Here is a 13,546-nt window from a genome sequence, read left to right on the forward strand (position 1 = left end):
AAGCTTCGGCACTGTGTTTTCGGTAAATAGACTTTGCAAAGTCTTAGCATATTTGACTTCATGAAGCTCTTTGCACAAAGCTTTGGCACTGTGTTTTCGGTAAATAGACTTTGCAAAGTCTTAGCATAGTCGACTTCATGAAGCTCTTTGCACAAAGCTTCGGCACTGTGTTTTCGGTAAATAGACTTTGCAAAGTCTTAGCATAGTCGACTTAATGAAGCTCTTTGCACAAAGCTTTGGCACTGTGTTTTCGGTAAATAGACTTCGCAAAGTCTTAGCATAGTCGACTTCGGGCTCATTTAAAGACAGCCTTTATATACACTTATACAGTGACTGGCAAGGACTGAAAGTAGCAGGTGAAAACTTGGTGCACTTACCTGGAGCATGATGATGTCCTTGTTGTACATCTCTTCCCTGCACCGCACGTTGTGGTAGAAGTAGATCTGTCAACAGGCGTATCACTGTGTAACTCAACAGACTCAAAACCACACACACTGTCAGTGTTACCAAGACAGAAACTAAGCAATCCATCACGCACAAAATGAGTACATGAAGAGCTGAACTTCCGGCAAGAAAAATGCAACCACAAACCCTTACAAACTCCACTCAACTCCACTTCAACAAAGTACACCATTCTAATTGTGAGCTCTGAATACCTAGTACAATGCTGTCTCATTTAGAACTCAGTATACACAAGTGCTGACAGATGCAAAACTGTTTTGTGTTAAAAAATAAATAAAGATCATTCCTCACCTATTCAGAACTCAGAATACTCAAACGCTGACAGATGCAAACCTGTTTTGTGTTGAAAACAAAAAATCATTCCTCAACTACCTACATACTACTGGCTGCCTCTCTATCACGACTACCTGCCCATTACAACCAGTCCACCTCTCTATCACCACTACCTGCCCATTACAACCAGTCCACCTCTCTATCACGACTACCTGCCCATTACAACCAGTCCAAAGGAGAAACTCACCTGTCTGTAAGGACCCCTTTTGGTCAGTTCCTTTGGCTGGTCATGTAGACAGGTTCAACTGAATAGCTATGTAGGTCAAACAATCTCTAGTCTCATTACCTGGTTGAGCAGGGAGAATCCGTTGCGGCGCCACATGCCAGCCTGCGTCTGTGCTATCAACACCTGAACTCTCAGCGCTGGTTCCATCAGTTCCACAGGTTCCAGCCTCTTCTATACAACGATAACGAGGCAAACAAATTCAACCCCTGGAAAAGTACTAAGTTCTCACGGAGACAGCTCTCAAAAAACAATCAGAATTAAAATTCCCATCTAAAATTCAGATTTTCTGACACTAGTTTCAAATGTCTCATGCATGGTGTCATGCTTCAAGCTTGCACACAAAATTCATGAATGATCTGTGACAGATTTGTCATGAAATCACTACAGTAAAACCTGTCAAATAAGGACACCCTTGAGACCAGACAAAAGTGTCCTTATTCTGCAGGTGTCCTTATTAGACAGGTGCAAGTAAACGCGACAAAGTCAAGTTGAGAGAGAGAGAGAGAGAGTACTGCACATGTACATGTACATTTATAAGAAAAACAGAAGCTGTTTAGATTAAATAGAGAAACATTTAATATTGACTGTTGTAAAACAAGTTTAAAAGCTTTTTATCATATCAACTGTATAAATTTAAATTGTTAAAAAGTTACTGGATCTCATTCATACAACACATTCACATTCACTTCATTCTGCACTCATCAGCTTTTGAAAGAATTTGTCCAGCGTTGTCTGAGTGGACCATTGATGGCAATGTGATTCGCACGTTTGGTTGAAAACCACTCGAACACGGCGTCATTTAGCTCTTCGTATTCGGTTGTCTTCTTCGAAACCCATTTCTGGTCAGCACGTCCGTCTCCCGATTCCCACAACTTCATTATTTTTTCCCGATCGACGCTGATTTTCGAAATCTGCGTTCTCCCACACCCAAGCTCTTGTGCAATCGTTCGGCATGATTTCCCACTTTCCAGTTGTTTGACAACATTTATCCTTTGTTCTAAAGTCAGCGCATTTCTTCCTTTTCTTGAATTTGAATTTCTTGCTGCCATCTTGTTAAACACGAATCACTCTTTCGAAGAGAAGATACATTCACTCATACACTTTCACTTCCGTTCCGCCGAACACGTTCCACGCGTTGGATTGGCTGCCTTGGAACTCTAGCAGCCAATCAAATGCGTCGACTTAAAACACTCACCAAGAATAGACTCTATCAGTATTCCAAGCTCTCGTAATCTCTCGCAAACTTCAGAGCATAGCAAAGCATGCGGTACAGCGATCTCGTGCGAGCTGCATAAGCCAAGGTTCGAAGTTCTCGCGATGTTCAAAGCATAACAAATAGCGTGTCTCGCGAGAGCTGCTCAGATACCGACTAATATCAACTGATCGATTTATCGTCTTCTTCGTCGATCGAACTTCCCAGCTTGCTGTGGATGTCCGTATTTAGCAGGTATATGACTTATTATGGACCCAAAATACGTGTCCGCGTCCGTAATGCCGAGGTGGCCGTAACGTACAGGTGTTTTACAGTGTAAAGCAGTCCGTGCCGAGACTGACTGTCCGTATTCTGCGAGTGTCCGCTAAGTCCAGTGACCGTATTTGACAGTTTTCACTGTATTTAACCAGCGATGCATTTTTAAATTCTTTTATTGTACATATATATTATGGAATTATTCAAACACGGACAATGTTCCTGGTTGTTTTCTGCTCTCTTTGAATTGCCAAAAATGTAAATGCTTCAGAGCAGTGTAAGGACAGATTATCTGCGACTGTTGAACCATCAGTAAGGATGGGTTTGACTAGTCCAGTTCCAGAGATGTTGCCCTCTTCCTTTCAGTTTCACATTAATATTATGGATTTGCTTTCATGAAATCAGTAATTGTGTTCTGAGTGTATGGCAAAGTTGGTCATTATGGCACGCTCTCTAATGAGATAATTGTGTTCTGAGTGTATGGCAAAGTTGGTCATTATGGCACACTCTCTAACGAGATAATTGTGTTCTGAGTGTATGGCAAAGTTGGTCATTATGGCACGCTCTCTAACGAGATAATACTCACTCTAACCATCAGCTCTGGGGAATCGAACCTCAGTCCATACTCCGCAAGATGGATGTATATTGCTGCACACACACAAAACACACTAAACTGGGCGTCCAATAACAGCATTGCCAAAGGGACCAGCAGTGCAAGACCAGCCAAACCCAAAGGCCTTTCCCACTTGTCAATCTCTTCCCTCCCTCATAACCAACAAGAAGGGCAAAGCCCATACGACTCACATGCTTGACCTTGACCTTTACATGACCAAATAACTAAACCTAGCAATGACATCATACACTAAGAACTGCTTTACACATTTTTCCTACCAAAATACATGTGACCTTGACCCAAGGTCAAGGTCATCCAAGGTCATGCAACACAAAGCTGTTAATTCAAGACATAGGAAGTACAATGGTGCTTATTGGCTCTTTCTACCATGAGATATGGTCACTTTTAGTGGTTCACTACCTTATTTTAGTCACATTTCATAAGGGTCAAAGTGACCTTGACCTTGATCATATGTGACCAAATGTGTCTCATGATGAAAGCATAACATGTGCCCCACATAATTTTTAAGTTTGAAACAGTTATCTTCCATAGTTCAGGGTCAAGGTCACTTCAAAATATGTATACAATCCAACTTTAAAGGACCCTTGCGACCTTGACCTTGAAGCAAGGTAAACCAAACTGGTGTCCAAAGATAGGGCTTACATTGCCCTGTATAGCATACATAGCTAAGGTTGCCATTCTCGATAACTTCAGAAAAAAATGCGAAAATGTGAAAAATGGTCGTTTTTAAGACAACAATTACGGCCCCTGTGACCTTGAACTTGAAGTGAGGTCAAGTTGCCGCACATGTTTTTTGAGATCTTGTAACCATACACCATCAGGCCACATCAGGTGTTGATAGACTTAATAGTGTCCAAGAAATATCCAACGTTAAAGTTTTCCGGACGGACGGACGCCGGGACGGACGGACGCCGGGACGGACGGACGCCGGGACGGACGGACGGACGGACGGACGGATGGACGGACGGACGGACGGACGGACGACTTGGGTGAGTACATAGACTCACTTTTGCTTCGCATGTGAGTCAAAAATGACAAAAGAGAAAGAGGAACAGCTTGAAGTTGAAATGTCACCAAAGAAACACGGCAAAAATAATAAATGCTTTTTCATTCTTCTATCAAACAGAAAATTTTACCCCATGCCTCCCTTGCATTCCCCCTTCACAAATAACCTCTTCTTCTTCTTCTTCTTTGTTCATGGGCTTAGACTCCCACGTTCACTCATGTTTTTGGATTTGTATGTGTATGACCGTTTTTACCCCGCCATGCTGGCAGCATACGCCGATTTCGGGGGAGGCATGCTGGGTATTTTCGTGTTTCTATAACCCACCGTACTCTGACATAGATTACAGGATCTTTTCCGTGCGCACTTTGTCTTGTGCTTGCGTGTACACACGAAGGTTTGCACATAAGTTGACCTGGGAGATCGGAAAAATCTCCACTCTTAACCCACCAGGCGTCAGCGGCCGGGATTCGAACTCACGACCTCCCGATTAGGAGGCCGATGTCTCTTGCATTTTTGAGAACAAATATAAAAGAAGTTCTAGCTAACATCGATCAATACATAAATGTATGCAGTCTCGGAGGAACACTGACTGTCTGGATCTGTGTAAAATGTCATATTCTTGTCAAAAATACAAATAAAAAACGCTCGCGCTGGACCCGAGTACTCTTCAGACTGGCTCGCTCAATAAATATAAATGTTTGGAATGTCTGTGGTGTGAATGTTGGTTTCTGACCAGAAATGCAGATCTATCTCTGGCCGATTCATAGATTCAACCTACAAACTGCGACCTCATCTGTGATCAGATATGTTTCGACAAGCATTAAACGGATGAAATTAACCACATGCAGTTTATTCTTCAACAAAAATGCAACGATACGCCGCACCCCAAAAAATGGGTTGGGTTCGGTGATTTGTACATAAACGTCTTCCTCGCGATAGATTCGCTTATTATTTTGTCTTATGAAGCCGTCATCAACACGAACACAATGATTGCAGAAGCAAACTCTGTACCTACACGATCGAGACACAAGACTGATTATTTCACAGCTGCAATGTGAATAGAGAACAAAGACGTTTTGGGTAAGCTTACTCACGTCAGGTCTTCACTGACAAGCTAGGAACAGACGGAAAATTCCGAACAAAAGTAAATGACGTCAAAGTCTTTTTCGCTTTGCGTGTAACTTTGTCATGACGTATTTTTGTGTGACGCGTTCGGCTGTTCTATCAGGTCAATGGCTGCGTGTTGCCCCGCCGGTGTGAACTCCTCCTACGGCCAAGTCGTTTTTGTGGTTTATTTCGCATTTAGGTCCCAGGTAACATTATGAAGTTTTAATACGATCAATCGGACCTATTATCAAGTTAGTGTATCAACTTTTGAACGAACTGCGCCCAGTAGTTTCCCAGCAATAAGCTGTTAAGTGGAGACAGACAGACAGACACACAATTAAAGTCTGCTGAGCCCTAGTACTAGCGTACTCGGGGATAATGTATACAACCAATGATGAAGTGTACTCACAAGCCAAGAACCGTGTGATGGGCAGGTGGATGGAAACAGGCTGAGCGGCCACGTCGTGCTTCTGACACTTCACCGTGTGACCAGCCACTGTCAAACATACAACACTCCATGACTACAGATAAACTCATGCTTCTGACACTTCACCGTGTGCCCTGCCACTGTCAAACATACAACACTCCATGACTACAGATAAACTCATGCTTCTGACACTTCACCGTGTGACCAGCCACTGTCAAACATACAACACTCCATGACTACAGATAAACTCATGCTTCTGACACTTCACCGTGTGACCAGCCACTGTCAAACATACAACACTCCATGACTACAGATAAACTCATGCTTCTGACACTTCACCGTGTGACCAGCCACTGTCAAACATACAACACTCCATGACTACAGATAAACTCATGCTTCTGACACTTCACTGTGTGCCCTGCCACTGTCAAACATACAACACTCCATGACTACAGATAAACTCATGCTTCTGACACTTCACCGTGTGCCCTGCCACTGTCAAACATACAACACTCCATGACTACAGATAAACTCATGCTTCTGACACTTCACCGTGTGACCAGCCACTGTCAAACATACAACACTCCATGACTACAGATAAACTCATGCTTCTGACACTTCACCGTGTGACCAGCCACTGTCAAACATACAACACTCCATGAATATCTATTTTTCATGTATAATGTTCGTAATGATATTATTCACATTTATGTTAGGGTTAACCCTAACCCTAACGCTTTAAAGCGTTTGAATTAAAAATGTGCGCCTTTATTTTGATTTGAAATTAACATGCTGAACATAACTCTCACAACATAAACAAATTACTAATACAGCATGCATTCAGGAAGCTGTAAAGCTAAGGTAAGGATAGTTTCTTGATAAAATTGTGCTACAGCCACACAAAAAAAGTGAAACATGCACTTAAAATTCAAACATTTCAAGAACTAACATACAGTATATAACTTCACAACATTTTGCAAGAGAGCAAAATTAAAGTTGCTAAAATGACCCCAAATGTACTTGATCTTACCATTTTATTATAGTAGTCCAAATAGCTTTTTTTCCCTTCTTTTTTTTTTTAACCCTATTTAGACTACATTGCCTCATATCTACACACACACAAAATCCAAACGCACTCATATGCGGTCAACACACTTGCCGAAAACCGGCAAGCAACAGCAATGGCCTCGGCATTGAAAACATGGATCGGTTGGAATATAGTGGATAGTACCGAGATTTTGGACAGGAGCAGAATAACCATAAAATTACGGTATTGGGCGCGGAGTGACACATTTCCTTACCGGAAAAACACAGTCTCCTTCCAGAAAAGTTAGACCAGGTAGACTTTCACTTACTATTACGGTAGTTATGAACTCGGAGAGTTATGGCACTTCAAAATTCAGGACACATTTTGTAAACACTAGCCATTAAAACGGGCCAATGAGCCATAGCCACGTTTGTAAGTAAAGTTTCTTCGATTTGCTGTCATTATCGAGTCATTTTATTTTAACAAGCCATGCTTTATTTAAAAGAACAAAGTTTTCCCCAGTTGGTAATCAATACATAACTTCATGCAGTGCAAATTTGTAATTTCAAGGTACAATTCACAATTGAAAAAATAACTAAACTGAATGTGATTGTATATTTTACCTTCTAATGTATCAGTCGAATCTGAGATGTTAACGTTCAAGTCCAGTAAATAGCAACAGATTCATACAAATAATTCTGTGTATAACTTCACAGTTCAGGTTTTGCTTCAGTTTTTTTTTATGTATATTTCTATTGCATCTTTTCCAAGTAGTGTATCATGCAAATACATTGAAATACCTGTGTACATATTCCTACTATTTGTCACACCTGACAAAACTCGTGAAATCTTACCTGTCAGTTTCTCCTTGTCCATTTTCTCTCTGCAGTGGTAGAGGTTGTCCATTGTCTCTTTGTACGCCTCAATCAGCAGGTAACGCTGTCGTACACACAACACAGAATACCATGAAAGTCTAAAAGGACGCACATATTCCCAATACCATGAAAGTCTAAAAGGACGCACATATTCCCAATACCATGAAAGTCTAAAAGGACGCACATATTCCCAATACCATGAAAGTCTAAAAGGACCCACATATTCCCAATACCATGAAAGTCTAAACGGACGCACATATTCCCAATACATATACCATCAAAGTCTAAAAGGACGCACGAAAAATCTCCATATTTTTCAGGCATATTACTGAAAATTGGATATAGGAAAAATCCATTAAAACACAGGGTACACAAGTTACTACCAGATGACAGAGCATCTGGGTCACAGGTTGCACATTACATCTTACATGAACAAGAAGGGCAAAGCCCATACGACTCACATGCTTGACCTAAACCTAGCAATGACATCATACACTAAGAACTGCTTTACACATTTTTCCTACCAAAATACATGTGACCTTGACCCAAGGTCAAGGTCATCCAAGGTCATGCAACACAAAGCTGTTAATTCAAGACATAGGAAGTACAATGGTGCTTATTGGCTCTTTCTACCATGAGATATGGTCACTTTTAGTGGTTCACTACCTTATTTTGGTCACATTTCATAAGGGTCAAAGTGACCTTGACCTTGATCATATGTGACCAAATGTGTCTCATGATGAAAGCATAACATGTGCCCCACATAATTTTTAAGTTTGAAACAGTTATCTTCCATAGTTCAGGGTCAAGGTCACTTCAAAATATGTATACAATCCAACTTTGAAGAGCTCCTGTGACCTTGACCTTGAAGCAAGGTAAACCAAACTGGTATCAAAAGATGGGGCTTACTTTGCCCTATATATCATATATAGGTGAGGTATTCAATCTCAAAAACTTCAGAGAAAATGGGGAAAATGTGAAAAATAGCTATTTTTTAGACAACATTTATGGCCCCTGCGACCTTGACCTTGAAGCAAGGTCAAGATGCTATGTATGTTTTTTGGGGCCTTGTCATCATACACCATCTTGCCAAATTTGGTACTGATAGACTGAATAGTGTCCAAGAAATATCCAACGTTAAAGTTTTCCGGACGGACGGACGGACGGACGTCCGGACGGACGGACGGACGGACGGACGACTCGGGTGAGTACATAGACTCACTTTTGCTTCGCATGTGAGTCAAAAAGACATTGAATAAGTAACAACGTTTGATTATTTTATAGTGGGTGGGTAGGAGGGGACAAGGGGGGGGGGGGGGGGGGGGGGGTGGTTATGCTGCTTATGTTTTCGAATTTAGGGAAGGGAAGTGGGGTTTATCAAAAAGCCTTGGTACACACAAATCCACTGACACAGCCAGTGAACAAAGTATGGTGACTCACATCGGAGGAACACCAGTCGGTGAAGAGCACAATGCTGTCCTCCAGTTTGAGCTGCAGGTTGAAGGCCCCCTCCCACTCGGGTTCGAACTCCAGGTGCTGGGACGTCTGCCTGGTCACCGCATCCATTCCCTGGGAAAAAACAGCAAACATATCACAAGTTAACATCTTGCATGCCAGACTCATCAAATCATCCCCAATGTTGAGATAAGTTCATTATTTGTACCACAAGTGTTTGTCTGTCTGTCTACTTAAGACCACTGTAAATGTAACGCTTTGTTTTGTCAATAATTAAACGTTCCAATAACCAACATTTCTTGTTGTTTGATTGTCAATGTTGGAACATTAGCAGCCTATCGGTTTTTGGATTTTGATCACAAGTGTCCAAAAAGACTAGAAACATAGGATGAAAGTCTTTTGTTCATTTCAATGCTTGATATTCTCTCAGGTGCCAGGAGACTGGTTCAGCACAACTCTCTGCTACTCTTGTTGCACATGTATGCATTTAAAGGGCTTCTGTCCCTTTATCTCTCAGGTCTTAAAATATATTAGATTAAGATTTTGACAAAACATAGTTTTTACATTTGGAATCAACAACTGTTCCTCTGTTCAATGGCAAAGTTTCTCAAATGTACAGTGTTATAAAAGAAAATAATGGCATAAAATAGAAAGACCAAAAACTGAGTCTTCTGCCTAATAATGTACTGAGTTCCATGCCCCGGGCTAATTTTCTGTTATTCTTTTAAACTGAAGAGGAACCCTCTGACATTTAGATCTTAACTTCCACGGTGAATCCTTCTCTGGTGAAGTAAAGTTAAGTTTACTCAGACTAGCATTTAAAACAAACAACAGCTGCACAAGTGTATTATTGGTCTCGTCCTTTGTCATACTACCCATTGTTGTACGGTGGAACACACACACACACACCCCCCCCCCCCCCCCCCCCACCTATTTTCAACCTACACAAATTGAAGAAAATTAGGTTTTACAAAAAAGGAGGAAGTCTCAATGGGGATGAATTTACAGAGGTTATGAACAGAAAATCTAAGAAAAACAGGGTCTCAAAATTGAGGGAGTCTTTAAACGGGGGGTCTTACAAGGGAGGTATGACAGTAAATGTCCTGGTTTTCGCAAGGAGAGGCCAGGCCTAGTGTAAATGTCCTGGTTTTCGCAAGGAGAGGCCAGGCCTTGTGTAAATGTCCTGGTTTTCGCAAGGAGAGGCCAGGCCTAGTGTAAATGTCCTGGTTTTCGCAAGGAGAGGCCAGGCCTAGTGTAAATGTCCTGGTTTTCGCAAGGAGAGGCCAGGCCTTGTGTAAATGTCCTGGTTTTCGCAAGGAGAGGCCAGGCCTAGTGTAAATGTCCTGGTTTTCGCAAGGAGAGGCCAGGCCTAGTGTAAATGTCCTGGTTTTCGCAAGGAGAGGCCAGGCCTAGTGTAAATGTCCTGATTTTCGCAAGGAGAGGCCAGGCCTTGTGTAAATGTCCTGGTTTTCGCAAGGAGAGGCCAGGCCTAGTGTAAATGTCCTGGTTTTCGCAAGGAGAGGCCAGGCCTAGTGTAAATGTCCTGGTTTTCGCAAGGAGAGGCCAGGCCTAGTGTAAATGTCCTGGTTTTTGCAAGGAGATGTCAGGCCTTGTGTAAATGTCCTGGTTTTCGCAAGGAGAGGCCAGGCCTAGTGTAAATGTCCTGGTTTTCGCAAGGAGAGGCCAGGCCTAGAGTAAATGTCCTGGTTTTCGCAAGGAGAGGCCAGGCCTTGTGTAAATGTCCTGGTTTTCGCAAGGAGAGGCCAGGCCTAGTGTAAATGTCCTGGTTTTCGCAAGGAGAGGCCAGGCTTAGTGTAAATGTCCTGGTTTTCGCAAGGAGAGGCCAGGCCTAGAGTAAATGTCCTGGTTTTCGCAAGGAGAGGCCAGGCCTTGTGTAAATGTCCTGGTTTTCGCAAGGAGAGGCCAGGCCTAGTGTAAATGTCCTGATTTTTGCAAGGAGAGGCCAGGCCTAGTGTAAATGTCCTGGTTTTTGCAAGGAGAGGCCAGGCCTAGTGTAAATGTCCTGGTTTTCGCAAGGAGAGGCCAGGCCTAGTGTAAATGTCCTGGTTTTCACAAGGAGAGGTCAGGCCTAGTGTAAATGTCCTGGTTTTTGCAAGGAGAGGCCAGGCCTAGTGTAAATGTCCTGGTTTTCGCAAGGAGAGGCCAGGCCTAGTGTAAATGTCCTTGTTTTCGCAAGGAGAGGCCAGGCCTAGTGTAAATGTCCTGTTTTTTGCAAGGAGAGGCCAGGCCTAGTGTAAATGTCCTGGTTTTCGCAAGGAGAGGCCAGGCCTAGTGTAAATGTCCTGGTTTTCGCAAGGAGAGGTCAGGCCTAGTGTAAATGTCCTGGTTTTCGCAAGGAGAAGCCAGGCCTAGTGTAAATGTCCTGGTTTTCGCAAGGAGAGGCCAGGCCTAGTGTAAATGTCCTGGTTTTCGCAAGGAGAGGCCAGGCCTAGTGTAAATTTCCTGGTTTTCGCAAGGAGAGGCCAGGCCTAGTGTAAATGTCCTGGTTTTCGCAAGGAGAGGCCAGGCCTAGTGTAAATGTCCTGGTTTTCGCAAGGAGAGGCCAGGCCTAGTGGATAAATCCAAGAACTTGCCTGCATCATCTTGAGGAGAGTGAGCATGGACATGAAGCCCTTGAGGAAACTGGTGCGCAGTGCGTCCGTCCACTCTGAGGGGTCCGATGGCTTGCACAGCAAGGCATACCTGAACATGAACAATATCAATATCTTTGGGTGAGTAATAGTTCATGCATATGTCACATTCTCCCTCTTTCTTTTACTATGTCTGTCTCTGTATGTCCCTATTTCTTCTTCTTCATCTAACTGAACTTGATACAATTTCCTGAACATAAGAATATCAATATTTTTGAGCGAGTAACAGTTTGTGTATATGTCACATTTTCCCTCTCTTTCTTTTTCTCTCTCTGTCTCTGTCTGTCCCTATCTTTTCTTATTTATCAAACTGAACTTGAAGAAGCAATTTTATTTGTTTTTACAGTTCAACACAGCAGTTTCATTGCACGAAGGGGACGAGGGTAGTCTTTTCTCTATAAATTACAATATAAATTTCAACTGGACACTAAAAAAGAATTACATAACCACAAAAAGATCGATTTCTCCTTTGCTGCTGTTTTGGAATAAGGGGCCAGTCAAAACTAATTTGAATGTTACTAATTGTTTCACACTCAACTTTCTATTCCATGTGATACAGGCATGAGACCAAGGGTAGGGCGGATGATAGCGAGAGAGGTGAAGGGACGGGGAATGTTTACAGTGCCGTGTGCCGGGCTGTCAGCAGTGCCCGCCAATGTTTAGCTCAGGCACCGTCGCGGCAGAGGCGCCTTAGTTCTATGCAGGAAAATGCAGCGCGCTATTCTGGCCATCTGTCGTCCTCATCTCTAAGGCAGACTGATACCAAGAGGTGTAAGTTACACCCGCCTTCAGACTCAGGCATTTTCAAACGCTCGACTCAAGACTAGATAGGAACACTGGCTGAAAAATTCATTTAAGGTTTAAAACTGTAATGCATATCCTACGCAATCTTGAAGGGGATATTCTTGTCTGTTTGTTTGTGCTTACTTTTCATTGATAATAATTTACACTTACTTCAAGTCGTAAAGCATGTAAGAAGCCCGTTTGAAGCTGGCACTGCGGTCATTACGTTCAAAGGAGAGTTTTCCCTTGTCTGTAAACAAGAAAAGACAATCACATGTATCCATATCCATATGGGTAAACACAACATACATTTTGTAACAACAACAAAACTTGAATAAATGGGAAACCGAACTGAAAAAACGAGAAAAGAGCTTCTCGCGTTATTCTTCTGAAGAAAATCCTAAAACCAATCTTTTCACTGTAATGTATAGTAATTTTATGCTTGAAATCTGACAAATCCATTTTCCTTATCCTAGTTAAGGACAAACAAATCTTTGAGTCGTGAGACCTAACAGCTGAGTAATTTTTATGAAGTATATCACTAAAAAATCAAAGAGTTTTACTCACCATTCTTCTTCTCTTGACACGTCTTGAGAAACACTTTGAGAATCACAGATATGAGATCTTGCTCTGCTATCAACATGCGAGCCTGCAAAAAGAAAGTATCAGAAACAGGTGTCAAAGTCGACATTGTGGCCACAACAAAAATCGTTTTCTTTACAGCAAAATGTCGCATAATGAAATTGGTTCATTTGTACAATGCATTAGGACCCACACTGTGATTTGGCTTAATGCTTCTTCCTAACCTGACGAAGAAATCTTTGTGAATACACTTTCTCAGAATTTTTAAAAATATTCTTATGTATTAGGTTTTCTGGATAACATAATGTTACCTTTGAACAAATATAAACGTGCTGATAAATGGACTTTGCATGAGCTTTCTTATAACCAAACCCGTTTCATTATTTTCTTTAGCACTGATTGTGTTGTAAACACTACCTTAATGTCCCATTCAGCTGTCTGCTTGTATCATGCACAACAAATATCACGCAGTAATAGGATGATATTTCTTTCCATTTTGCGATGCGTTAA

At 42.1% G+C, this 13,546-nt stretch overlaps 1 protein-coding gene across 2 annotated transcripts in view; it reads right to left on the bottom strand.

Moving 5' to 3' along the window:
• Positions 1-13,546, bottom strand: part of LOC138952278 (E3 ubiquitin-protein ligase UBR2-like) — an 85,517-nt gene that overhangs the window by 40,247 nt on the left and 31,724 nt on the right. For both annotated transcript variants that reach the window (XM_070323913.1, XM_070323912.1), the window contains exons 13-21: positions 13,022-13,103; positions 12,626-12,704; positions 11,615-11,723; positions 9,006-9,134; positions 7,545-7,629; positions 5,646-5,732; positions 3,076-3,137; positions 1,082-1,192; positions 378-443 (exon numbers count right to left, since the gene is read on the bottom strand). In XM_070323913.1, the coding sequence (XP_070180014.1) occupies positions 378-443; positions 1,082-1,192; positions 3,076-3,137; positions 5,646-5,732; positions 7,545-7,629; positions 9,006-9,134; positions 11,615-11,723; positions 12,626-12,704; positions 13,022-13,103 (810 nt within the window). The remainder of the gene's footprint in view (positions 1-377; positions 444-1,081; positions 1,193-3,075; positions 3,138-5,645; positions 5,733-7,544; positions 7,630-9,005; positions 9,135-11,614; positions 11,724-12,625; positions 12,705-13,021; positions 13,104-13,546) is intronic.

The sequence above is a fragment of the Littorina saxatilis genome, linkage group LG17 (genome assembly GCF_037325665.1).
Source record: "Littorina saxatilis isolate snail1 linkage group LG17, US_GU_Lsax_2.0, whole genome shotgun sequence".
Classification (NCBI taxonomy): domain Eukaryota; kingdom Metazoa; phylum Mollusca; class Gastropoda; order Littorinimorpha; family Littorinidae; genus Littorina; species Littorina saxatilis.